The sequence below is a fragment of the Colias philodice genome, chromosome 22 (assembly GCF_061535455.1).
Source record: "Colias philodice isolate Cphi_HAF_F1 chromosome 22, ilColPhil1 Martin Lab GWU primary, whole genome shotgun sequence".
Taxonomy (NCBI): domain Eukaryota; kingdom Metazoa; phylum Arthropoda; class Insecta; order Lepidoptera; family Pieridae; genus Colias; species Colias philodice.
The window spans coordinates 5,793,399-5,821,081 of NC_143107.1; the positions used below are offsets into that span (position 1 = coordinate 5,793,399).

The 27,683-nt window shown below is 33.4% G+C and overlaps 4 protein-coding genes and 1 pseudogene across 5 annotated transcripts; 3 read left to right on the forward strand and 2 right to left on the reverse strand.

Annotated features, from left to right (window-relative positions):
• The first annotated feature begins 1,522 nt into the window (after positions 1-1,522).
• LOC149478466 (UDP-glucosyltransferase 2-like) lies at positions 1,523-4,960 on the forward strand. Its single transcript, XM_089709329.1, has 4 exons — positions 1,523-2,545; positions 3,454-3,676; positions 3,971-4,190; positions 4,430-4,960. The coding sequence occupies exons 1-4, from the start codon at positions 1,724-1,726 to the stop codon at positions 4,725-4,727; spliced, it is 1,563 nt and encodes a 520-aa protein (XP_089565455.1). The 5' UTR covers positions 1,523-1,723; the 3' UTR covers positions 4,728-4,960.
• Positions 4,961-4,980: 20 nt separating this feature from the next.
• LOC149478467 (UDP-glucosyltransferase 2-like) lies at positions 4,981-8,465 on the forward strand. Its single transcript, XM_089709331.1, has 4 exons — positions 4,981-6,814; positions 6,970-7,192; positions 7,648-7,867; positions 8,057-8,465. The coding sequence occupies exons 1-4, from the start codon at positions 5,993-5,995 to the stop codon at positions 8,352-8,354; spliced, it is 1,563 nt and encodes a 520-aa protein (XP_089565457.1). The 5' UTR covers positions 4,981-5,992; the 3' UTR covers positions 8,355-8,465.
• Positions 8,466-10,537: 2,072 nt separating this feature from the next.
• On the forward strand, positions 10,538-13,339 carry LOC149478468 (UDP-glucosyltransferase 2-like). Its single transcript, XM_089709328.1, has 4 exons — positions 10,538-11,790; positions 12,188-12,410; positions 12,632-12,851; positions 12,950-13,339. Exons 1-4 carry the CDS (start codon positions 10,945-10,947, stop codon positions 13,245-13,247), a joined length of 1,587 nt encoding a protein of 528 aa, XP_089565454.1. The 5' UTR covers positions 10,538-10,944; the 3' UTR covers positions 13,248-13,339.
• Positions 13,340-15,760: 2,421 nt separating this feature from the next.
• Positions 15,761-20,473, reverse strand: LOC149478469 (UDP-glucosyltransferase 2-like; annotated as a pseudogene). Its single transcript, XR_016317398.1, has 4 exons — positions 19,712-20,473; positions 16,737-16,981; positions 16,221-16,440; positions 15,761-16,126 (listed from the first exon to the last, which is right to left on the reverse strand). The product of XR_016317398.1 is annotated as a UDP-glucosyltransferase 2-like (transcript).
• A 2,610-nt stretch (positions 20,474-23,083) lies between these two features.
• Positions 23,084-25,656, reverse strand: LOC149478470 (UDP-glucosyltransferase 2-like). Its single transcript, XM_089709335.1, has 4 exons — positions 24,821-25,656; positions 24,287-24,509; positions 23,534-23,753; positions 23,084-23,392 (listed from the first exon to the last, which is right to left on the reverse strand). Exons 1-4 carry the CDS (start codon positions 25,640-25,642, stop codon positions 23,104-23,106), a joined length of 1,554 nt encoding a protein of 517 aa, XP_089565461.1. The 5' UTR covers positions 25,643-25,656; the 3' UTR covers positions 23,084-23,103.
• Between the last annotated feature and the right edge of the window lie 2,027 nt (positions 25,657-27,683).

Consider the following 27,683-nt stretch of genomic DNA (forward strand, 5'->3'; position numbering starts at 1 on the left):
TTACAATATTATCTCTTTTAATCTTTTTTTTTTTGCCTAATTAAGCACGTAAGTAATGTGTAGATCATACATAATTATATTTAATTGATATAATATTGCTGATGGTAAAAATTTGTATACCCAGTACCCACCCGATAACTCTACGCAATAGGTAGTTAAAAGTAGGACGAAAATATCCTTTTCCATATTTAATTCATATGACAAAATTGTCCCGAATCCTCCCAAATCCGTTTATTTGTGTTTGTGCGGGGTAGTAAACGTCACATCTATAAAAACGAGGAAAATATTGTGAAAATAAATATGAAAAGACAGATTTAAGAACACATATAGAAAAATAAAAAAAATGTGTGCGTGTACTAACTTCTTTATGACCTTATTTTTCAAAAAATAATTTAGTATATGCAACTTTACAGAAATAAGTCGAATCACGCGTGGTAGGGATAAGAAAAAGATGGCGCGTAACGGAAAAATTTCAGGCGTAACGAAAGCGAAAACGTAACAAAAAAAATTGAGTGTAACATACACTCAATTTTTATTGAACCCCGATAAAGAAGTTTCACTTCAAAAATGTGGCTGGAATTTTATAAAAAAATATATATACACACACCGGCACAATTAGCGGAACACAAACCGATGTGCGAGAACATCGTCTGGGATTTGAACGAATGGCAGCAGGTTCTCTTTACTGATGAGTGCAGAGTTCTTTTAAAACAGATCGATGGGAGACAGCGAATATGGAGACGCAAAGGAGAACGCCACATACAGTCTAATTTTGAACACACAGTGGCTTTTGGTGGCGGCTCGACTATGTTTGGGGAGGGATATGTTTGAGAGCTCGCACGGAGTTAGTGATAGTCACAGGAGGGACCATGACAGCAGATCGATACATCAGAGACATTTTAGAAGAACATGTTGTACCATTTGCCCCATTTATTGGTGACGACTTTATTCTAATGCAAGATAATGCTCGTACTCATAGAGCACAATCGGTACAGGCATATCTGAGCCACGTAGGTATACCGTTGATGCAGTGGCCAGCAAATTCCCCCAATATGAATCCGATAGAGCATGTCTGGGACTTGCTAAAAAGAAGGGTTAAATCCAGAATGCCAGCCCCCAACAATCTGAATGAACTTGAAAACGCATTACTTGAGAAGTGGGAGCGGTTGCCTCAAGAAATCATCGATAACATAATCTATAGCATGCCCAGACGAATGAAAACCGTAATCAGAGCAAGAGGGGGAAACACTCGTTATTAATTTTGCTTTAATTTTATTGTTAAATCATTTAATGCATACTTTTTTTATTTTTTGTGATGGTTCATAATTATCCAAAAATTTCACTTATTTCAAATTTCTTTATTTTTTCAATAAAAAATAACGAAGACTTTTCAAAGTCGTTGTTAAAAGATGTTAATCAATTTGTTAGTTTGTGTCTAATTACATTTTCGTCAAAAATATGCGTTATTATCTCATAGTCTCACTTTTTTTTCTGTTCCGCTAATTGTGCCGGTGTGTATATAAATAAATTACGTATAATTAGATTTTGCAAAACTATCAGTAGAACTATTTAACAATATAACGAACATAAGGTAACAAAGTAACAAATAATATAGATATAGTAATTTAATCAGTTTATTTATCAAACCAGATAAAATAGCAATCTACGACAAATCAGTACTCTTATTTGAGTTCAATTAATATTCTATCGGTGTTTAAGCATAATGAAATTATTAAGTACATTTCTATCAATAGTTTTAATAGCAAATATAATTTCAACATCAAAAGCGGCACGAATATTAGCAGTATTTCCAACACCATCGATAAGCCATCAAGTAGCATTTCGACCGTTAACACACGAACTAGCAAGGAGAGGTCATGACGTCACAGTTATTACCCCAGACCCTGCCTTTCCCAAAGGTCAGGCTCCAGCCAACTTGACTGAGATCGATGTCCATTTCTCTTATGAATTCTTCGCAGGAATGTTTGACATGCATCAAGGAGATAAAGGAGGACTTATCAAGCAGATACAGGAACTTGTTGAAAGCATTACGAAGATATTTGAAAAACAGTTGCAGGTACCAGAATCAAAGAAGTTATTTGATCAAAAGTTTGATTTGATAATCATGGAAGCGTATGTACGACCTGCTTTAGGATTAGGTCATGTGTTTAAAGCTCCCGTTATTCAATTCAGTTCATTGGGAAGTGGTCCCACCATTTACAGTATGTTTGGAGCACCATCGCATCCTCTCTTGTATCCATCTCCAGCTGCGCAAAGGCTATACAACCTAAGTCTATTTGAAAAAGCTGAAGAAATGGCAAAGAATTTATTCATTGAATATATAATTTCAACCGCAGAAGAATTTGAATATCAAATGATGAAAAGAACTTTTGGTAACGACGTGCCGAATTATGAAGAACTAGAGAAGAATGTTCAGTTGTTATTTTTAAATGAACATCCGATTTGGGCGGATAATCATCCTGTGCCACCCAATATTGTTTACATTGGAGGTATTCATCAAAGTCCAAAGCGAGAACTACCTCAGGTAATGTTTTTCGATTATTGAAATACTTTTTAACGAATTCTTAAATAAGCGAATTATCTATTCAGCTAATTCAAAAATAGAAAATTTAAAATTTTATTTTAATGTTTACGCAATAATATTTATTTTTCCAGATTAATGTATAGAATGTGATTAAGAAATTATAGCTTGTGTTGCCGAACTTAATCGTGAAATTTAACATAACATGTATAGCCAAAACCTTAATAATGACAAATATGACGCATTAAGATTTTTTTAATAATAAATGTTATCACTTATAATACTCGTGTGGTATTCGGGAGATTATTTTTCCGTCCCAAATGTCGGCCAATAATTTCACAATTGAATTGAACCTGTCAGTTTGACGTCAACGACCAGAGAAAATTTTCAAAAAATTATCAGTATAATACCATGTAGGTTGTACCACGTGACGTCGAATGGTGCAATTCTATTGGTCGATATTTGGGTCGGAAAAATAATCACTTATAATACCACAAGAGCTTCAAAATTATCGGGTATTTTCCGATAGGTTCGTTGCAAACAAATGAAGGAGTCAAGTTTTTAGTCAAGGTTGAAAAATCACGAGCGCGAAGCGCGAGTGATTTTTCCTGAAAAACTTGACGACTTTATTTGTTTGCAGGGAACCTTGAGGGAAATGCCAGATAATTTTGAAGCTCGTGTGGTATTTGGGAGATTATTTTTCCGTCCCAAATGTCGGCCAATAATTTCACAATTGAATTGAACCTGTCAGTTTGACGTCAACGACCAGAGAAAATTTTCAAAAAATTATCAGTATAATACCATGTAGGTTGTACCACGTGACGTCGAATGGTGCAATTCTATTGGTCGATATTTGGGTCGGAAAAATAATCAATATAATTTTCAATTGAATACAACTTTTTTTGTTTCAGGAATTTAAAACAATTTTAGATTCCTCAAAGAATGGAGTAATCTACATTAGCTTCGGTACCAACGTGAAAGCTTCCCTAATTCCACCAGAGAAAATCGCCGTTATGACGAAGGTTTTGTCTAAATTACCCTATGACGTATTATGGAAGTGGGACGGAGAGGAGCTGCCAGGAAAATCGAGCAATATAAAAACTTTTAAATGGTTCCCTCAAGTTGACCTTCTAAGTAAGTGTAGATGATTTCTAGATAAAATTAATTTAAATTATATATTTTTAATTCCATTTCTATTACCACTCCTATATTTTGATGATTTTGTAACGACATCTCATGGCAGTCTTTGAGTCCACCAAACCATCACTACTAACTTATTAAATATTATATAAAATCTTCCCTTTTATTTTGTTAAGAATTGTATCATTTTGTTAACAAAGTACCTTAAGAATCACAATATTATTGTTATGATGTTGACAGTATGAATTATCCAAATGCGGTATTTGAATTATTGTAATATTTTTACAGAACACCCGAAAGTCAAGCTATTCATAACTCAAGGTGGTATCCAATCAGCAGACGAAACGATCAATGCTGCTGTCCCTGTTATCGGTATTCCAATGATTGGTGACCAATGGTACAATGTCGAGAAATACGTAAAACATGGAGTTGGTCTGCAATTAGATATATCAGAACTAACTGAGGCAAATTTCGAGAATGCCGTGACTAGAGTAATTGAAGATAAAAGGTCTGTATAATATTACATATATGTATAATATACATCAATAATGTTATTCTGCTGCTGGGAAGAATGGTCTATCATAAGTTTCAATTGAAATTGTTTCCTTTCAGACCATCTCTTGTCTATATGGAAAAAAGTGATAAACTTTAACGAAAGCCTACATTATATATTTATGCAAAATTTAGAGTGACACACTCTAAATTTTTCAAATCGTACTCGCTTTATTATCATATTATTAATTACAGTTTCAAGAACAATATGTTAAGACTCCGTTCGCTCATGAGGGAGCACCCAGTGCCGCCACTAGAGCTTGCTGTGTGGTGGGTGGAGCATATACTGCGACATGGCGGTCAGCACCTGCGCTCCCCCGCAGCGGGGCTCACCTGGACAGAGTATTATGAAGTGCCCTTAGTCCTCACTGCTTCAGCTGTATGTTTGAGTGTCCTTATAGTTATAGTTTTTCTGGTATTGTCTTTGATACGGTTAGTGAGGAAGTATGTTTGGGTCAAAAGTGATATATGTAATAAGCAAAAAATTAATTAGGTAACATATGTTAGTGAAATACAATATTTTTTTTGGAATTTTTGTTTTTTATTTATCTGTTTTTGTACATCTGTTGTCTGTTTTGCGATCCCTATTTAACCCTTTTGGAAATTATATTTCCGAAAATCCTCCCCTACTCTGCCTAAGAAACCTTCGTAATAAATTTTAACATTCAACTCTCAATAGTTTCGGCTATAAGTTGTCTGTCAGTGGGTCACTCAGTAACTCATAAAATGCTTCATGGAAGTCAATTGAAAACCTGTTTTATTTTGGTCATACGAAAAAACTAATATATTGGTAGCACCTTGGCCTCTAGACAAATGACAGAAACGCTAAATAAAAAATATCGATACCAAGTGACTGCAGCTTATGACGAGTTCTACTAGTTCGATCACACTAACGACGACGACGACGACCACGAGCAAAATTCTGATCCAACCGAAGTTTGGTAAAATTGTTTAAGACTTTCTATATAACAGTAATAATTATAAAAATTATATCCTTAATTAAACATTTGTACAATTAAAGTAGGTATTATAAGAATCCGTCTGCTTATAGTCTTTAGACACTAGAATGCTTATCAATTTAGATTTAATATTGAGTAACGTGTACTGCTGTAAGTTAACAATTCTACTTAATTTGTTATACAGGAATACAATTTTGGAAACATGTTGCATAGTTAAAATCTTCTTTAGCAAATAAATAAGTAATGAAGCAAGCTTTTCTCATTGCATTCTCTAAAGAGGTAAATTTGCCGTCACACTTTAGGTATTTGCTATGCGTACTCGTGGATATAATCAATATCAAAAAGAAGGAGGTTCTCAATTCAACCATATTTTTTTTGTTTGTCAGAACTTTTGACTCGGTAAACCGATTTTGCTGATACTTCCTGTTTATTTAAAAGCCCTCAACTTTTCTTGTTTTCTTCCATTTAAATTTTATCCAGGTTTTACTATGAAAACATGGCATCGTGAGAAAAAATAGCACCAATACGCATAATCAAGGTTTCAAAGCGCCATTTTAAGCATCACTGTCGCACTATTCATTTTTTTAGATTGATTATTATTCATTGTCGCAATATTCATTTCATGTATAAAACTTGGAAAAAGATTAATCAAATGATAATCACAAGATAACTCAATTATAAGTAAAATAGATATAATAATAATATAATCAGTTTATTTATCATGCCAGGTTAAATTATAATCATGTATATAATCAGTATGCGTTATTGGATTTAAATAATCAGTTGGTATCGACACACAATGCAGTTACCAAGTTTAGTTCTAGTTATAGTTTTAATAGCAAATATAATTTCAACAACAAATGCGGCACGAATATTAGCAGTATTTCCAACACCATCGATAAGCCATCAAGTAGCGTTTCGACCGTTAACACACGAACTAGCAAGAAGAGGTCATGACGTCACAGTAATAACCCCAATCCCGGCCTTCCCCAAAGGCCAGGCTCCAGCTAACTTGACTGAGATCGATGTCCATTTCTCTTTAGATGGCTCAGCGGAAGACTTTGCCTTGCCTCAAGGAGATAAAAATGGATATATCCGACTGATTCAGGATCTTTTTAAAAGTATAACAATAATATTTGAAAAGCAGTGGCAAATTCCAGAAACAAAGAAATTGTTTGATCAGAAGTTTGATTTAATAATTGTAGAAGCGTTTATTCGGCCTACTTTGGGATTAGGTCATGCATTCAAAGCCCCAGTTATTCAATTCAGTTCAGGAGGAAACGGTGCCTCCAGTTATAGTTTATTTGGAGCACCATCGCATCCTCTCTTGTATCCAACTCCAGGCGCGCAAAGGCTATACAACCTAACTCTCTTTGAAAAAGCTGAAGAAATTTTTAAGTATTCTTTCGTAGAATATATTATGTCATCCTTAGTGGAATTCGAATATCAGATGATGAAAAGAACTTTTGGTAACGACGTGCCGAATTATGAAGAGCTAGAGAAGAATGTCCAGTTGTTATTTTTAAATGAACATTCGATTTGGGCGGATAATCATCCTGTGCCACCTAATATTGTTTACGTTGGAGGTATTCATCAAAGCCCAGAAAGAGAATTACCTCAGGTAAGGATTATCTAACCCACTGATCTGACTTATTTAGAAAAAAACCTAATTTTTCAAACAAAGAAATGTGACTTATTTTTCCAAAAAAATAATTCCGTATATGGAGTATGAGATGGCAAAACCTCTAAAGATATTTTGTTGTATTTTTTTTTCAGGAATTTAAAACAGTTTTAGATTCATCGAAGAATGGGGTAATATACATCAGTTTTGGTTCTAACGCCAAATCTTCCTCGCTTCCACCTGAAAAGATTGCTGCAATGACAAAGGTTTTGTCTAAATTACCATATGACGTCATATGGAAATGGGAAACAGACGAGCTGCCAGGAAAATCAAGCAATATAAAAATTTATAAATGGCTCCCCCAAGTTGATATTTTAAGTATGTTTTAAATATTATTTAGTACACAAAGGATAGATATTAATGGAAAAATGTCCAATTCCCATATAATTTTCGGCCACTAAATTACCATGTTAAAACAAAACTTCTTGTATCCATCGCCAGGCGCGCAAAGGCTATACAACCTTGCTTTCAACATAATATATTATGAATTTTAGAGATTAACAGTGATACAATTTGTTCGTTAAACGAAAATCAGGATGTTTCATGATCAGGTTGATTGTATACCCCGTGAAAATTGCGAGTGTAGGCCTGCATCCAACTCATTTCATATGAAATGAAACGTTTGTTCATATTTTTGTAATTGTACTTATAACAGCTAAATTAATAAAAAATCGAAAATTAACAATGCCATGCTGCTCGACTGTCATAATAAAATTAACAAAATTTTTCGAATCCATATTTACATTTAGGTAATAATTGAGATATTTTTACAGAGCATCCGAAAGTCAAGCTATTCATAACTCAAGGAGGTATCCAATCAGCAGACGAAACTATTAATGCGGCTGTACCTGTTATCGGTATTCCAATGTTTGCTGACCAATGGTCCAATGTCGAGAAATTTGTAAAACATGGAGTTGGTCTACAAATTGATCTGCCTGAACTAACTGAGTCAACTTTCGAGAACGCAGTGAGGACAGTTATTGAAGATGAAAGGTCTGTTTGGACAAAAATGTTTAATAATTCTGCCACTAGAAAGAATGATGTGTAATTAGTTTCAACTGAAGTTACTTGCTTTTATAGCATATCATTTTGCACTTTTACGAAAACTTAGGTTCTAAATGTATCCAATAAAATTTACTGTTCATCTATCAAATCTCACTCACTAAATATTCTCGATTGCAGTTTCAAGAACAACATGATAAGGCTCCGTTCGCTTATGAGGGAGCAACCAGTGCCGCCACTTGAGCTTGCTGTCTGGTGGGTGGAGCATATACTGCGACATGGCGGTCAGCACCTGCGCTCCCCCGCAGCGGGGCTCACCTGGACAGAGTATTATGAAGTGCCCTTGGTCCTTACTGCTGTAGCTATATGTTTCAGTGTCCTTATAGTTATATTTGTATTAGTATTGGCTATGGTACGAATAGTGAGAAAGTATGTTTGGGGCAAAAGTAATAAACAAAATAAGAAAAAAAATAATTAGATGATATTTTTCATTAGAGTAATAAAATATATTTTGTTCAGGTTGTGTTTTATTTGTCTGTTTAGGATGTGTTCCAGAAAAATATGCCATTATGTGAAATACATTCACCGCCTCAACAAGCAGAACACATTTTTTAATAATATAACCGCTGAGTTGCTTACGCGCAAAAAAAAAAGGGTCTCGATTGCCACCTGACCTGTGACCGAATCTGGGAATACGACGCGCCGTAATAAATCTTTGATTGTGACTCGCTCCTGAGGCCCACTTGAAATGTTTTAACTGTTCTGAATAGCCAATAAAACAAGCTTATACACTGTGTTTGTTTTTTTTATAGATCTTGTTTCCGTATTTTTCAATGAACCTTGAAACTTTTAACTACCCAAAATATTAGCTACTTGTATGAAAAAATGCGTTTTACTAAAAATTTAGATCGACAAGAGCATTGTTTCTTATTTTATTCATAAAGTAGATTAATTACTAGACACATTTAATCACACATGGATATATTTTATGTGGAATAAAATATTTAAAACATAAAGGGAATCCTAGCGTAAAATGCGCTGGCTGAGTAATTTACCGCTAAATATTTACGTAACTTCCATGCGACTTTGTAAGAAAACTATAATACATAGAACAAAAATAAAAGTTTGTATGTAAAGGACATTTCATTATCTTTGTTTTAAATGTAAAAGTTTATAAACTTTTTTGTGAATTCGAGTCAATATTTACAAATTAAAAACAAACAGCGCGTTTTTTAGTCAATTCGCACACAGTGTTTTATTTGCTAATTTAGAAATTATGACTAATCTTTCAACCAATCAAATCTTTACATTAAATATGTATAATAATCAAGAATTAAAAAAGTACAATACTTGTTGTTATTGTATTCATATACAATTAATAAAAATTAAAAACTAAAAGCAAATAAATAGACCAAATCCGCTGATGGCTAATGTCGTCACGTGACATATCGCAAAGATGGCGGCCATTAGAGCAAGGGTTGTCGCGCGTTTGGCGTGAAATAAAATACAAAGAAAATGTATGACATTTATTTATTCGTTTCTTAAAAAATAATTATTTTAATTACACTAAGTTTTATATAAAAACATATTATGTTTATTTACAAAAAAAAAGTATAATATTAATATTAATTATTTACATATTTTTTATTTTTTAATAAATAAATATACGTATACGCATATTTATTTATTAAAAAATATATAAAATACTATATATATTAAAAAATTAGTATATATATACTTAAAATAGTATGTATATACTTAAATAAATAAATAGTTAAGTACCGCCAAAGCTTTATGAAATGAGTAATAAAATCGTAAGTCAAAAAAAATCGAGTAAATTAGTTTGCCGTTAACCAATGCATAAAAACCACAAACACCTAGAAACCGCAAAAAAAATACAATTAATAAACAAGCCACCAACACATATGGTCATAATAAAATGAAAAATGCAAACGTGACGCGCGTGCTAGGTGCCAGCCCTGAGAGCGAAACTTACTTTGCTTGTGGTAACGATTCTTACCAAAACACTTACCTGTTTTGTACATACTCACGGGTTGCATAGATTCGAATAATCCAGAATATCTATAAAATGTTTTAGGATTTTAGAACATATTATAGTTAAAATAATGTCTAAACTATATATATAACGCAAGGTTTTACGTATTTTTGAATAAAAGAGTCAATTATCCTCTTCAAAATATGTAAACCACGCGACGCCGGTGTGAATGTGTTCGGATCATTCAATTTTTGTTTCACGAAACATAAAATATTGTATAGAAATATTAAAATATGAAAGAATAGTCTTTCTAGATTAATATAATACCTCAACTGTATTAAATAACAATATATTAAAGTACTTACGGCATTTTTTCTTGTAGCACACACAGACGTTCACTTATCACAACACAAAATGGCGACGTCAAGCTTTATTTCGTCTCGTGTATTATGAATTAGTTCTATTATGTTGCCAACTTGTATTTAAAGGTCGGATAATCTATTAGTCTATGGTTTAAAAACGTTTCACGAGGACTTTATGAACTACAAAATAAGGTTTAAAGTCGTTTTATAAAAACTGGTCGTTGGTAACGATCATAACCGGAAGCAATCAAGGGAATTCAGTTTTGGTAATGATCCTTACCAAAAGCAACTCAGCGGATAAAGAATGAGTGAATTGTTGTGAGTGCCTTTCTTTTTCAGTATGGGCCACCGCCAATGTATAACAGCCGTAGATTTGCTTAAGGCTCTGAGATCTAAAGCAATACTGTTTTTATTTTTAAGTTAAATGTTATTTTATCAAAATAAAAAACTGCATATTGCGTCGGTTAAGAATCACGGTCACATTTAAAATTTTCTAGAAAGCATATTTACCTTATTAATTATTGCAAACTCATTAAAAAAGAATTATCTAATTTTCATTTAAGAAGATGGGTAACATAATGAAAAACCTGTTACACACTATTAAAATAATATTATAGTTATTAAATAGCAGTTATATATAATGAGCAGAAATTAGTTTATTAGAACAGATAAAATAGCTATCTTCGATAAAATCAGTATGCGTCATTCAAATGATCAGTCAGTGTCGAGACACAATGAAGTTACAAAGTTTAGTTCACGTAATAGTTTTAATAGTAAATATAATTTCCATAGCAAACGCGGCACGAATATTAGCAGTATTTCCGACACCATCGATAAGCCATCAAGTAGCGTTTCGACCATTAACACACGAACTAGCAAAGAGAGGTCATGACGTTACGGTTATTACACCAGACCCTGCCTTTCCCAAAGGCGAGGCTCCGGCCAATTTGACTGAAATTGATGTCCATTTCTCTTACGATTTCTTCCCACGAATCTTTGACATGCATCAAGGAGATAAAGGAGGACTTATCACGAAGATTCAGGAATATGTCAAAAGTCTAACAAAGATATTTGAAAAACAGTTGCAAGTACCAGAATCAAAGAAGTTGTTTGATCAGAAGTTTGATTTAATAATCGTAGAAGCGCATATTCGACCCACTTTAGGATTAGGCCATGTATTCAACGCTCCCGTTATTCAATTCAGTTCATTGGGAGCTAGTCTCACCAATTACAAAATGTTTGGAGCACCATCGCATCCCTTTTTGTATCCATCCCCAGCTGCTCAAAGGCTGTACGACCTAACTCTCTTTGAAAAAGCTGAAGAGTTGCTGAAGAATTCATTCATTGATTATATTGTATCAACCGCAGAGGAATTTGAATACCAAATGATGAAAAGAACTTTTGGCAATGACGTGCCGAATTATCAAGAGCTAGAGAAGAATGTCCAGTTGTTATTTTTAAATGAACACCCGATTTGGGCGAATAATCATCCTGTGCCAACTAACATTGTTTACATTGGAGGTATTCATCAAAGTCCAAAACGAGAATTACCTCAGGTAATGTTTTTCGGTAAATTATTGAAATATTTTTTTTACGAATTCTTAAGCGACTTATCTATTCGTTAATTTAAAAGTAGAAGTGTTGACGTAAAAAAAATATTTTATAAATAAATAGAATACATATGAAACCTAAATTAAACATGTGTAAAGCCAAATTTAAAAAGTCACTTTCTTGATTAAATGAATGTAATGTGGTAAACAAATTAAATATTGCGTTGCCGAACTTAATCGTAAAACTAGTCATAGCATGGGAAGTCAAAACCTGATGGAACGCTTTGTTTTATTCTTTAAAGTTAATAATGACAAATATATTATATGTGCGTTAGAATCTTAAATGTAATTAATCTAAGTGGAACAATAAAAACTTTCTTTAGGTGATATTTTTTTGTTTCAGGAATTTAAAACAATTTTAGATGCATCGAAGAATGGAATTATATACGTCAGTTTCGGTTCTAACGTCAAACCTTCATTATTACCACCGGAAAAGCTCGCAGTGATGATGAAGGTTTTGTCTAAATTACCATACGACGTATTATGGAAGTGGGACGGAGAGGAACTGCCAGTGAAAGCAAGCAATATAAAATTCTATAAATGGTTCCCCCAAGTTGATCTGTTAAGTAAGTGTAGATTAAATTTCTAGATTCAATTAATTTAAATGATTTTATATTTTTAAAGAAGTGGTTATAGAAGTAGAATTCAATTAAAACTCACTACCCTTGATAGCTATTTCGTCACTGAGGCCACTGTCCATCACTATTCGCAAATTTTTTATATACGTATACTATATAAGTATGAAATTATTCAATGCTGTATTTGAATTAAATTAATATTTTTACAGAACATCCGAGTGTCAAGCTATTTATAACTCAAGGAGGGATCCAATCAGCAGATGAAACGATAAATGCTGCTGTCCCTGTAATCGGCATTCCAATGTTTGGCGACCAATGGTACAATGTTCAGAAATATGTTAAACATGGAGTTGGTCTGCAGATAGATTTGTCTGAATTAACTGAGTCAACTTTCGAGAATGCCGTGAGGAGAGTTATTGAAGACAAAAGGTATGAATAATAAATTAGACTAGAACTTTTACTTGCTACTGAAGTTAATTCTCATCGAATAAAATTAATTCTAAATCGAATTGTATTCTCGATTACAGTTTCAAGAACAACATGATAAGACTCCGTTCGCTCATGAGGGAGCACCCAGTGCCGCCACTAGAGCTTGCTGTGTGGTGGGTGGAGCACATACTGCAACATGGCGGTCAGCACCTGCGCTCCCCCGCAGCGGGGCTCACCTGGACGGAGTATTATGAAGTGCCTTTAGTCCTCACTGTTTTAGCTGTATGTTTTAGTCTATTAATATTCATAGTTTTACTGATATTGTCTATGATACGGTTAGTGAGAAGGTATGTTTGGGACAAACGTGATGTAAAGAATAGGCATAAAAGTAAATAGATAACTTTAGCTAGTAAAATAAAATGTATTTTTGAAAAGTTGTTTTTATTTTTCTCTTAAAAAAATCAAATGTTTATTGATAATATAAAGATCGAAGTGTAGTCTTTTTTTCCAATATAGGGCATAGCCCAACTCATTTTTGAAGTGAAAACTTCTTTAGCGGCGTTGGGTATAAAATCTTAATATCGCGTCAGGACATGTGGCCTGATCGAAAAAGCGTAAGACGGATTTTTTTAGCCCATATGTTCCATGCGTAAGACGGATACCATTCCAAAATATCAAACATGCTGAACGTTAATAATCAAGTTTTCACTTTTGCCGGCACTCCCGGAGTGCAACCCGTCTTTTTTTTAGCCCTTATATTCCATGCGTAAGGCGTTTGAGGTTAGTATATTTTTTCTCTAGCTCTTTTATTTGTTTATTTTGGGCTTCAACAGTTCTCGTTAATTCCTCGATTTTGTCACAGCAGTAGCTTAATGATGTTTCGATGGGCTGAAGCTCCTTCTTAAGTATTCTTTTCAGTTCTAAAGTAATATCTTTTAGGAATTTGTTAGTGTCTTTACAACTCGTACCTTGGTTCCCTTCTGAGATAATATCATCTTCTTCCTCCTCTAATGGTATTATGAAAGTTGAAAAATGATTTTTTGTGAGGCAAGTTAAGTTGACATTCCTCACAAGTCCATTTTAGGCACCGGCGTTCCGTAAGGCGGAGAGTTGTTTGGATGACAGTCCAGTGCATGATTGGGTGGCATGAACAATTTTTCCGCACTTGCCGCATTCTAAGGTGTTCTTTTTGTTAGGGCCTGGTTACACTTGTCGCACGTTGACATTGTAGTTATTGCACGCGATGTATTGCACAGTAGAACCGGTTACCGCAGCGGCACGTATACGACTGACATACATATATATTTCCATCAGAATCCTCACGAATTCTTTTTGAATTTCAACTTTCCTTGGGAGCCAGCAAATCATATACTCCTTCCTTGTATATGTCTATGAAAGATACAATTTTATAAAAGCGAAGAGGCTCGTCTTTGGTACCTTTACGTTTCGCTAGAGCGTTTATTTTTTTTTAGTTATAGTTCTAAGTTTGTTAATTAATTGTGGAAAGTTGCGGAAACCATTACTTTTCAAGATATAATTTTTTGAAAATCAGAAAATTTGGTTATTATTTACGACGCATTTGACAGCAGTTTTTCATTAAGTCTTCCAAAATTAATATAATGAAAATCTATAACTATCAACACATGTTTATAAAACCAAATGTTTATAAAGAGTAAGTATCTAATTAATAAAAATACATTAAAGGAAAACAACAGTTAATAGTGGGGACTATGGTTACAGATTTTCGTATCAAATAATAATAATAATATTTTTTTCTAGTAATAATTCTACTTAACAGTATTAGTAAATATAATTATCAATGCGTGTATCATTGAGGTAAAGAAGCAAAAGAGACTTATAATCAGAGATATATTTTATTGATGGCACACAATTTCTGGTAATATTATTTATTCTTCGCGACGTCAAGCTACTAATGTGTTCTGTGGCGACGTGACAAATTCGTGGAGCGTCAAATAGTAGTTTGGTAGAATTGCAAACTACGATGGAGTTATTTGCTCGTATTTTATTGAAAGGAGTACTATAATTAAAAAAATGTATATGTTGGTAGTTGAAAGTATAATATAAAACGTGTTAATACAGACTATATATTATTTAAAGCTTACCAAGCTTAAAATGAATATTGAATTGCAGTTCTGATAAAAATTTATTTTGTGCTAAGACAATTTTGAACAGAAATGAATGTTGAAATGGTCAAGTTTTCCAATTCTTATTTCATTTTTTCAGTCGAAATAAACAACTTGTTCTACGAAGGTAAAGGAAAAAATAAATCTGCAACGGAAAAAGTATAAAATGGTTCCCTGAGGAACTCCTATCAGGAAGCTTGAATTTGAGAAATATACGTTTGCGTCTTTATTTAAGATGGAAATCTTTTTTGTTCGATTAACTACGTAACTATCAAACCATTTTATTCACTTAGAGTGTAATAGACAAGTTTATAAAGCAGCAGTTAAATAAAAATAGTGTCAAAAGCTTAATAATAGTCTAACAATGTCAAATTTGTAGTAAATTTCTATATTCTTGTGTGCATGACATGCTATCCCCAATCCATACTAATATTATAAATGCGAAAGTAACTCTGTCTGTCTGTCTGTTACTCAATCACGCCTAAACTACAGAACCAATTTTCATGAAATTTGGTATGGAGATATTTTGATACCCGAGAAAGGACATAGGCTACTTTTTATCCCGGGAAAATGACGCATTCCCGGAAATCCCACGGGAACGGGAACTATGCGGATTTTTCTGACTGCGCGGGCGAAGCCGCGGGCGGAAACCTAGTATTTCATAAAAGCCATTTGTCTCATAGAAATTCATGTTTGCCTTCGTCGTTTTCTGTAGTGTTCGGATTATTAAAAAGGCATTTATTTCAACATTAAATAAAATAGGTCTTATAAATTATTTTTTTAATAAAAAGAAACACTTGGAAATAATTTTTTATCTCACTACACGCAATCACTCAATTAGTTTTTCTTTTATTCCGCCCACAACTTTTGTCACTAACAAACTTTTTCACTGTCCGTACAAAAGTTAATACCAGTAGAATTATAACAATTAGTACACTTAAACATACAGCTAAAACAGTGAGGACTAAGGGCACTTCATAATACTCTGCCCAGGTGAGCCCTGCTGCGGGGGAGCGCAGGTGCTGACCGCCATATCGCAGTATATGCTCCACCCACCACACAGCAAGCTCTAGTGGCGGCCTTGGGTGCTCCCTCATGAGCGAACGGAGTCTTATCATGTTTTTCTTGAAACTGCAATGAATAATAATTATTGGATTTTAAAGATTAAGAATTATTGTTCCCAGTGATGGATAAATATCAAATACATAATGTCCATTATACTGACCTTTCATCTCCAATGACTCTTTTCACTGCGTTCTCGAAAGTTGCCTCAGTTAGTTCAGACAAATCTAATTGCATACCAACTCCATGTTTTACGAATTTCTCTACATTATACCATTGGTCAGCAATCATTGGAATGCCTATGACTGGAACGGCAGCGTTGATAGTTTCATCTGCTGATTGCATTCCTCCTTGCGTAATAAACAGCTTAATTTTTGGATGTTCTGTAAAAAATATCATATTATTTAATAACTGGGGCTGAGAATACATGGCCTTAGACTAGAGTAGAATAAAAAATAAATTGGTAAATTAATTTCTTTTATCGTTATAACAATAATATTATAATGTGTATTGGTTTCAAACGATACTTAGTGGTTTAAATATGAGTAGGAATTAAAGATTCATTACAATCATATCTATAACAATAAAAAAGTCATTAAGAAACGACTGGTTACTGTAAATTTTAAAATATTAATATTTTTTTTAATTATTAAATTATGCATTAACAACGACAACTTACTTAAAATATCAACTCGAGGGAACCATTTAAAAGTTAAAACTTTATTATTATATTATTAAAATATTGCTTGATTTTCCTGGCAGCTCCTCTCCGTCCCACTTCCATAATACGTCGTATGGTAATTTGGACAAAACCTTTGTCATTGCGGTAATTTTTTCTGTTGGAAGTAACGAAGCTTTGATATTAGAACCAAAGCTGATGTATATCACTCCATTCTTCGAGGCATTTAAAATTGTTTTAAATTCCTGAAATAAATTTAGGTCACCAGATTAATCTTTTCTTCTCACTATAATTCTATGCTATCCTATAGCATTATAATAATAGCTTACGCAATCACACGAAAATGTGACTTTTAAGGTGATGAATTAATTTTTCTAACATTTACGGCCCTTTTCAAACCTTCGTAATTTTTATATTATTAAAGTTGTCGTGATGAAAATTCTTGACAAGAAAGTTCAATAGTAACACAATACGTCTACCGTTTTAGAAACATGATTCCATGATATTTTCTCGATAGAAAAAAAATACAAAGTTCTCATTGTTATTTTTTTATAATCTCTGGCATCTTCAAAATAACAAACGTAAAGTTACGACTTTTTGGATATTAACTATAAAATATACAACCTATACGTCTACCGATTTAGAATTTTGAAATATGCGATGGTTTTGAAATAAACAAGAAATACTTGAAATTAGCGCGCGACCAGCCAATATAGCGAGAGCCGCCCTGTACCTTCCTACCCCGATCGCTGCACGAGTCATTCCCGCTACGGCCGTCACACGGGGAACTTGTGTCGCTCGCGCAATCGTAAAAAAAGGGTGACAACACGATAAGACAAAATGAGACAAATGGGGACAATAAAGAAAATAAGAAGAAGAAACATAAAGGTTGGAGAAAAAAGAATGCTTACAATTGGAACAAATTAATGAAGAAGTTGGTTTTATTTTAAATTTGATGATAATTGTATTATAGACGATGTTTGATATGTACCCCTGTTTTAAGTACATAACGAATGTGTAAGATTTTTTTCATTTATAGCATAGATAATCTTTTCAGAAATCCGGAATCCAGAAGGAAAATAAACCCACTGATTGTTCACAATGTGAACCCACTCCTTCGTAAGTACCTTTATTCAGTCAAAAATGTATGTTATCAACGTTCTACTGGTTTTATCGCATGATTCCATTTTTAGCAAAAAGCAACAAAGTGCAAAGAAATAAAAAACCATGGTGAACTTAGTGGAAGTATGGCGGACGTGATATGGAACAGGAGTTCATTGGAGTAGTATTATATTTAAAAAAAATACGAAAAAATTTCAAGAATTACATTTCTTAGTAGGTGGTAGATAAGTATGTTGTATAAAGAATTTGATGTTGATATTTATTTCATTTATACTTACTACACCTGTGCGGGAAATTGCTTAGTACTAAAACAGGTTTATATTCATATTTACATAGTAATGTGAGTTTTAATTTCGAAAAATTTTGTGTAAGTATATTAAATTGAGTTCCTGGGTGATCTGGAAACACAATTGGGCCCGGAAGATGGCGCTGCAGTCACTCCTCCTAATCACATGAACCGATTTGGATGAATATTTGTGTGCACATTTCATTGTTGTGGGATGATTGGTTGATTCGTTTTCACATTAGCTAATATTATGTATTTTTGTTGTAAACTTAATTTAATGTTTATAAAACATTATTATTGGTATAAATAAGCCAGTGTTCGTCTCACATTGCTGTACCTGCCTACCTACCCTACCAGGGCCTAACTTTGTTCTGGCTATTTTATTTTGATTATTTGTAATGAATAATTACAATTATAATAGAGTGCAGAAAATAAATACATGCGTCAATATATTTTGTGTTTTTTTTTAAACAATTTTTCTATTTAAAAAAATATCATTCCGACCGCGGCTTTGCCCGCTTGGAATTAGGTTATATCGTGAATCCTGTTTTATCCCACAGAAGTGTTCAGTTCGGATAAAAAGTATCCTATGTGTAAATCCAGGCAATTAGCTATATTTTATAATAATATAAAATTGGTAATGTAGTCTTGACGTGATTAAGTAACAACTAACAAAAAAATATACAAATTAACATCCAAAGTTTCGCATCAGTTTTACTGTATTAGTGATATCTTCCACTCTTGACTTTGACTGAGAAGAATTAGGGTTTATAACTTCTTTCAGAAATAGTACCTTTCATTTCTGGGCATGATGTAATATCTACGTCAGCATCAAATTCTATCTAAATCAATTCAGTGGTCCGCGTTATTGAGTACCATTTCATTTTTTCAGAGTAACAATATTTTTTGTTATTTTAAAGATTATTTATAACCTGTATTATTTTGTAATAAAGTAAACATTACGAAATAATAATAATTATTAATAATGTCTAAGTAGTTGTTGGAAAGAAGATTATTTGTTTATAAGCAAGAAAATAAAACCAATAAATCAACAATTGAATAAATGTATAACAATATTATAACTGTATGACGACTCCATACATGTTTGTCCCGAGTCGGCCAGCGGCAGCGCGGCGAGTTTGCAAGAATGACTTCGCGCACACCCGCGTTCGCGATAGCGAGCTATTAGACTCCGCCCGCCAAGCAGTGGATTTTTTTTGTGTATCGTCTTAAGCTATTGCATAGCTTCTATCGCGGGCCTTGAGCGCGGGGACCGAATCCAGAAATTCCGTAACGAAAAAATTTCACGCTCCCCACTCCGACGGGCACGGAGGTGTGGCTTGAAGGCATAGCATGCAATAGCTTTACCGCGGCAGTCCCCGAGTGCCACACGTCTTTTTTTCCTTCTCATGTTGTTTTTTATCAAATAAACAAACAAAAATTGAAGTGTGTCAACATTCAAAATATACCTTTGGTGAAGGAATAAATTTTGCATTGTTTGCAATAAAAATTTCAACAAAGTCAAGTTTAAGAATTTTCAAAACCAAATAGTTATATAAATCCTAACCTGTGGCAGTTCTCGTTCTGGGCTTTGATGGATAACTCCAATGTAAACAATATTAGGTCGCACAGGATGATTATTTGACCAAATCGAATGTTCATTCAAAAACAGCAACAGGACATTCTTCCCTAACTCCTCATAATTCGGCACGTCGTTACCAAAGGTTCTTCATCATGCGATATTCAAACTCTGCCGTGTTTGATATGATATATTCAATTAAACCAATCTTAAGCAATTGTTCAGCATCAAATAGAGTAAGATTGTAACCATTGTAACCCTTTGCACTACTGGAGCAGGATATAAAAGAAGGTGAACTGACGCTCCGAACATATTGTAGTTGGTGGGATTGCATCCCATTGAACTGAATTGAGGGCTTTGAATACGTGACCTAAGACTAAATTTGGTCGAATATAAGTTTCTACGATTATAAAATCAAACTTCTGGTCAAATAACTTCTTCACTTCCGGTACTTGCATCGGTTTTTCAAATATCGTGGCTATACATTCGAAAACATCCTTTATCTCCCTGATGTTTTCCAAGGATCTCTGCGAGGAGATCGTACAAGAAATGGACATCGATCTCAGTCAAGTTAGTTGGAGCTTGGCCTTTGGGGAACACAGGATCTGGGGTAATTATTGTGACGTCATGACCTCTCTTTGCTAGTTTGTGTATTAACGGTCGAAACACCACTTGATGGCTTATGGATGGTGTTGGAAATGCTGCTAATATTCGAGCTGCGTTTAAACGAACTAAACTAAGTAACCGCATTGTGTCTAATATATTGCTAATAGTCTCGTCACTGACTGATTGTTTGAGTTCATGCGTGATTTTATCTTATATTGCTCTGCTATCTGAAAAGTGAGTCCTTTCATGTACAAATATAGACAAAGAATGTAGGAAGCGATGTAATAAAACGCATGGTTTTGGCAATAGATGGAAGAATCACAGCTATTATTGGTACAGGAATAAAAGCGTCATCAAAAATTTATATGTTTACTTTATGTTTTGGGTTGAGTTCCCAAATTATATGGGACAAACTGTATCATACTTTGATGATACTTTAATTATTAATAGTTTGTTAAAATACTTAAAGTATGTACATTGTACATTTAACAAATAAAAAAGAGCGTGTGTGCCGAGCATACGTGTCAAAAGTGAAACTTCTTTGGCAAGATTCAAAGATACCAAAATAGTCGCTTTACTTCATGACGTGACGGTAGTGCCAAGACGTGACCTTGAAATTTTACTCTCACCGCGCCTAAAGAAGTTTCAATTAAAAAATGCAATCGAATTGAGAACCTCTTGCGTTTTTGAAGTCGGTTGAAAAATGAATCAACGTTTATGTGTAATTTCCAAAGACGCCATATCGTATACTTAATTCTACTTTATTTTAAACAAACTTCGACAATAACTATTGAGTTTATTTTTGTCGAGAAAAAAAAACTTATAAGTTTCAACTCGTAAGGAGCTAAAAGCGTGGATTACTTAATAAAAAGTATAATAATAGAAGTTCCGATTTATCTTTATCACGATTGATTTGTTGCTCAATATGTACATTTTCATCATGTGTTATAGCTATTGCGAAATACTAAAAAACTGATGTATTAACCAATTTTTTTTTTTCATTTCCTATATAAAATTATCTTATTAATTCTAACTTACGATGATTCATCTTGTATTCGTCAAAATTTTCATCTGCACGCATGCAGCATTAATATTCTGAAACAGTCACACATACAATCAAAATGGAACTTTAGTATATGATTTATTAGGTCTTTTTCTTTCCATGAACAAGACAGTTACGTAATTGTAACATTTTCGCTCGATTCATTTTTTATTCAAAAATTATGCTTTTTTTTAAGATATACTTGGACTTTATGTCTAAAATAAATGTTAACAGTAAGAAAATATAGTTTACTATCCAATACCAAGATATTTTTTCTCTAGATCAATTGTTACTTTAGTTATAAACGAAATAAGAATTGAGACTTACGGATTTAGTTTCGAGCTCGAACGCGATCAAAGAGGGCACGCGATATTCAACTTTATTACGGCTGTGTTAGCGTCTAGCACCGTAGCGGTCTAACCGGTCTCTCAGTGCCAGAAATTATGTTAGGGAGCCTCCTCTTAATAATTATGTAAAAAGCAACACACAAGAGATTGACTCAATCTTTACGTTTAGAAATTAAAGATGTTTTAACGGATTTTAAACGCGATTTATTCATTATATTATCCTCCTCCTCCCCTCAAACGTCGAATCACTGACATTTGCTACAAAAGGCCCTGTCGGACATCTGGATTGATTGAACCTTCGAGGTGTCAGGTGTGTTTAGATCAATCTGAATAAATTGAGTTCGAAAAGCGTGGTTATATTTGGTTCTTTGTAGAAATATTCGGTAGTATTGAAATCACGATTATTAAATAAAATTTCAAGGTGGATATTATTTATTATAATATTTATAAATATTAAAATAATTTTTAATTACTTGATGCATGACTATTATAACTGTAATAATTAAAAGTCTAATCGAAACATCACGCTCATTAAGTTACAAATGGAATTTATATAACAGTGTATGATACTAATTGATAACTTGAAGGGAATTTATATTGAATTAAAAAATAACCTATTTGTATGTCTGTTTTCACTGCTATAATTAATACTCTTCCAATGTAAACACGACTTTCAATTAAAGATGAGGTTACTTTTACAATTGCAATAAAAAGTTGCAAAATTTTAATAAGACACAAAGTCGTTGCGTACGTGGAAGAGTCTACAATCTACAATTAATTATAAGAATTAAATGAATGATTTTTTGTAATCGCTAAACTTTTCAATATTACAACAATCAATAAGCCGCAAATTTTTATAAACATCCCAAAGAACACTCTAATTTACCTTTATTTATATTTATTCTCTATAAAATATTCCGTTTCGTTCTATCTACTTTAAAATATTGCACATTCACAGATTAACAAATTGATCAACACGTCATAGTTTTAGGTATATTAATAGCAAATATAAATATTTATTTTTCATCGAATCACATTCGCATTTTAAATTCCCATCCATATTTGCTGCGATAAAAATATTTCGTACGAATTTAAGCGGGTTGTATTTTATTTGAGTGTACGTATTTCCGAGTAGGCTTTCTAGGCCAAATCCTCTATTTCCGAATCTAAAAACAATAAAAAAAGCGCGTGTGCCGAGCACACGTGTCATGTGTTTATGTGTAATTCTGGTTTATATCCTATACCACTGCCAAGTATCAGCTAACAAATATTTTAAACAGAGAGGAAGAAATAAAAGAGAATCACTGATTTTAAATTTACTTTTATATTAATTAAAATAAATAACATTACTTTTATATTTTTAGTTCCTTCTTAAAATTAATGACTTAACTAATTTTTGTTTTACTCCGTAAATTACTTTTGCTACAAAGAAGCTTCCTTACAATACAAAATACCAGTAAAATTATGACTACAATGACACTCAAACATACAGCTAAAACAGTGAGGACCAAGGGCACTTCATAATACTCTGTCCAGGTGAGCCCCGCTGCGGGGGAGCGCAGGTGCTGACCGCCATGTCGCAGTATATGCTCCACCCACCACACAGCAAGCTCTAGTGGCGGCACTGGGTGCTCCCTCATGAGCGAACGGAGTCTTATCATGTTGTTCCTGAAACTGTAATCGAGAATATGATTTAGAATAAATTTATAGATGTAGATAGAATGTAAATGTTCATTAAAGTGTTGAAAGAGTTAGAACATTGTAATAAAAATTAGTTTTAGTCACAACTAAAGGCAGCTCTTGTCCAATATTCACCTTTTGTCTTCAATAACACTCCTCACAGCGTTCTCGAAAGTTCCCTCAGTTAATTCAGACAGGTCTATTTTCAGACCAACACCATGTTTCACATATTTCTCGACGTTGTACCATTGGTCAGCAATCATTGGAATACCGATAACCGGTACAGCCGCATTTATCGTTTCGTCTGCTGATTGGATACCACCTTGAGTTATAAACAGCTTGACTTTCGGGTGTTCTGTAAAAATATAACAAAGATAAAAATACAGCATTTGGATGATTTTATACTTTTTACAATACGTGTATAGTTTCATACGATACTTTGGTTTCAAGATGTTACAATTATTAAAAAAAAATTGGTTGTTTGTAAAGTAGGTTTACGATCGAGATGTTTACGTGATAACGTCTTATTGGTGGCAGCCTTGGTGGCAGCGCTCGAGATGAGACGGGAGATCGGTCCGTCTCTCTCTCGTTATACCTGCGATCGCGCTTGTGAGGTTTTGGTGTGACACAAGTTTCTGAAAATGTAACCCGACTAAAACGATTTTAAAAACATTATCACGTTAAAAAACCTATAGAAAAATATTAAGAAATAAGCGAGTAGTTATGGTCAGTAGCTCCAACGACTACAATAGCTATAATGTCGTGAGATGTTGACAAAATCGTCAACACAAGGAACTGGTCATAGAAATGGAATTCAATGATAAAAACATAAATCACGAATTTAAATAAAATTAATCTAGATATCTAAATTCAATTATCTACACTTACTTAACAGATCAACTTGGGGGAACCATTTATAAAATTTAATATTGCTTGCTTTGACTGGCAGCTCCTTTCCGTCCCACTTCCATAATACGTCGTATGGTAATTGAGATAAAACCTTCGTCATCACTGCAAGCTTTTCCGGTGGTAATAAGAAAGGTTTGACGTTAGAACCGAAACTGACGTATATAACTCCATTCTTCGATGCATCTAAAATTGTTTTAAATTCCTGAAACAAAAAAAGATCACTTGATGAATTTCTGTTACTGCACTATTTATATTGATAATATTAACATAAACACTTAACTTTTCAATAAAACAAAGTTCTCTATGAAGTTATGGCTGTACATACTATGTTAAATTTCACGATTTAGTTCGACGCAAGCTTTAATTTAATTATTTTTATTCATTTATCTGCGAAAATAAATCTGTTTACGTAAACTCTTTTATGTTTTAATTAAGTAACTCAATTGATTAGTCGTTTATTTAGGAATCCGTAAACACAAATAATTATTTCAATAATTTACCGAAAAATGTTACCTGGGGTAATTCTCGTTTTGGACTTTGATGAATACCTCCAACGTAAACAATATTAGGCGGCACAGGATGATTATCCGCCCAAATCGGGTGTTCATTTAAAAACAGCAACTGGACATTTTTCTCTAGCTCTTCATAATTCGGCATGTCATCACCAAAAGTTCTTTTCATCATTTGATATTCAAATTCCTCTGTGGTTGATATAATATATTCAAGGAATGAATTCTTCAACAACTCTTCAGCTTTTTCAAAGAGAGTTAGGTCGTATAGCCTTTGCGCGACTGGAGATGGATACAAAAACTGATGCGATGGTGCTCCGAACATATTGTAAACGGCGCGACCAGCTCCCAACGAACTGAATTGAATAACGGGGGCATTAAACACATGACCTAATCCTAAAGCAGGTCGAACATGCGCTTCCATTATTATTAAATCAAACTTCTGATCAAACAACTTCTTTGATTCTGGTACTTGCAACTGTTTTTCAAAAATCGTTGTTAAACTTTCGAAAATTTCCTGAATCTGCCTGATTAGTCCTCCTTTATCTCCTTGATGCATGTCAAAGATTCCTGCGAAGAAATCGTAAGAGAAATGGACATCGATCTCAGTCAAGTTGGCCGGAGCTTGGCCTTTGGGAAAGGCAGGATCTGGGGTAATAACTGTAACATCATGACCTCTCCTTGCTAGTTCGTGTGTTAACGGTCGAAACGCTACTTGATGGCTTATCGATGGAGTTGGAAATACTGCTAATATTCGTGCCGCGCTTGTTATTGAAATTATATTTGCTATTAAAACTATTACGTGAACTAAACTTTGTAACTTCATTGTGTCTCGACACTGACTGATTATTTGAAATACGCATACAGATTTTATTGAAGATAGCTATTTTATCTATTGCGATTAATAAACTCATTATATCACTCGTTAAAGATAACTGATAATTAATTACTATAATTTCTAAATTGTTTGTTACAGGTTTTTCGTTATGTTAATATTGTCTTCTTCAATGAAATTTGTTAATTTTTTTTATGAGTTTGCAATAAATATTGTGTATATACAATCGTACGGGAGCTATTAACGTTTTAAAAAAAGTCATTTTAGTATTACTTAGTTGGGTTTTTGATATACTGTTTCTCTTGCTATTTCGGTTAGAGTCCGGGCTGTCTGGCTGGTGGTAGTGGTTGCGTTTATTAGTGCGCCCAGGAAAATATCCGTAATTTAAAGTCCCCGTGAAGGATATACTATGTATAATATTCATTTTACTATTTACAATTTTTTAGCAACAATCTACCATGGTGCCTCCTTTTCCTTACGAACCTCAAATAGGACGTTAATGTAAACTTGATAAAAACCAAATATCATCAAATTCATATTAATGCCCAAAAGTGTAATAAATATGAAACCATCTATTAAAAATATTAGTTTACTAATTAATCAATATAAGTATTAAAAAAGGATAATATAATATAAGTAATAAAGTTATTACTTACCTTTTAAGCGGACTCATGTTGATGGAATTTCACTTATTTCGATGACATTTTAATGATTTTGAAATAAAAAATTGCGTCTGGCACCTATTTAACAACGAAAAAAACGTCTTGCAATAAAAAAAATTATGTCTGATGGATCTATCTAAAGGCAAAAGATTAAAAATTACGCGTTAATAAATGACTTTAAATTACGGATATTTTCCTGTGCAGATAAGATGCGCACTAATAAACGCAACCACTGCGGCCAGCCAGACAGCCCGGACTCTAACCGAAATAGGAAGAGAAACAGTATATCAAAGAACCAACTATACTAAAATTCTCTCTTGTCAACGTTGGTAGCTCCTATACGACTATAAAGTATAGTGTGACCGTCATTCTTCACTGGCGCAATATGCAATTTTTATATTTGGATAAAATAACATTTTAGTTGAAAATAAAACAGTAAGATTTGTGCATCTCTGAGAAGTGGTTTCAATTATGTATTAGACATATGAGTGGCAGTGACTGGATTTCATATATCGTATAATTTTTTGTACACATCTTAAACAGAGAAATGAAAAACAAGCCGTAAAAAATATTTTATTTCACTAACTAAATTATCTAATTAATTTTTTACCTATTCCGTATATCACTTTTGACCCAAACATACTTTCTCACTATCCGTACCACATATAATACCAGAAAAACTATAACTAAAAGGACACAAAAACATACAGCTGAAAGATTTTGTTACTGGAACAAATCGTTCAACCACAGTGAACCCCTATACAGATAGAAGCCGTACGAAGCTGCTGGTGGAAAGCTAGTTAATAATGTTACTAATAAGGAGTTAAAACGTGAAGTCCCATGTCCCCTAGTGGGGTAAGGGACAGATGCATTATACATCTGTTTCACTGATCGATTTTCTTTAGGGACAAGTAGGTGATCAGCCTTCTGTGTCCTTCCAGACCGAGACATTTTTTTTTCTTCGTCTCCACTAGGAATCGAACCCAGGACCCCTCACGCGTCAACCACTGTACCAAGGAGGCGGTCTACTAATAAGGAGTTAGGAGGGTTAAATTAATCATGATCGAATCAGAAATTTAGACGTAAAAACGTGGATGATTGTTTTTATATTAAAAAAAATTCATCCACGTGTCGTCATTCATAGCAGGAAACAAGAAAAAGACTTATTTCCAACAGCTTATTAACATGAGTCTTTTGATCATTATTTATTTTGATACACTTATTTATAGTATTTCCAAGTATAATTTTACATCTGAAACGGATTTGGAATACATTTGGAATCAAGCATTTATACGGATTAAGGATATTTTTGTCCCAATATCAAAACCCATTACGTGAAATGAACTTGGATATATTATTTGTTATAGTGA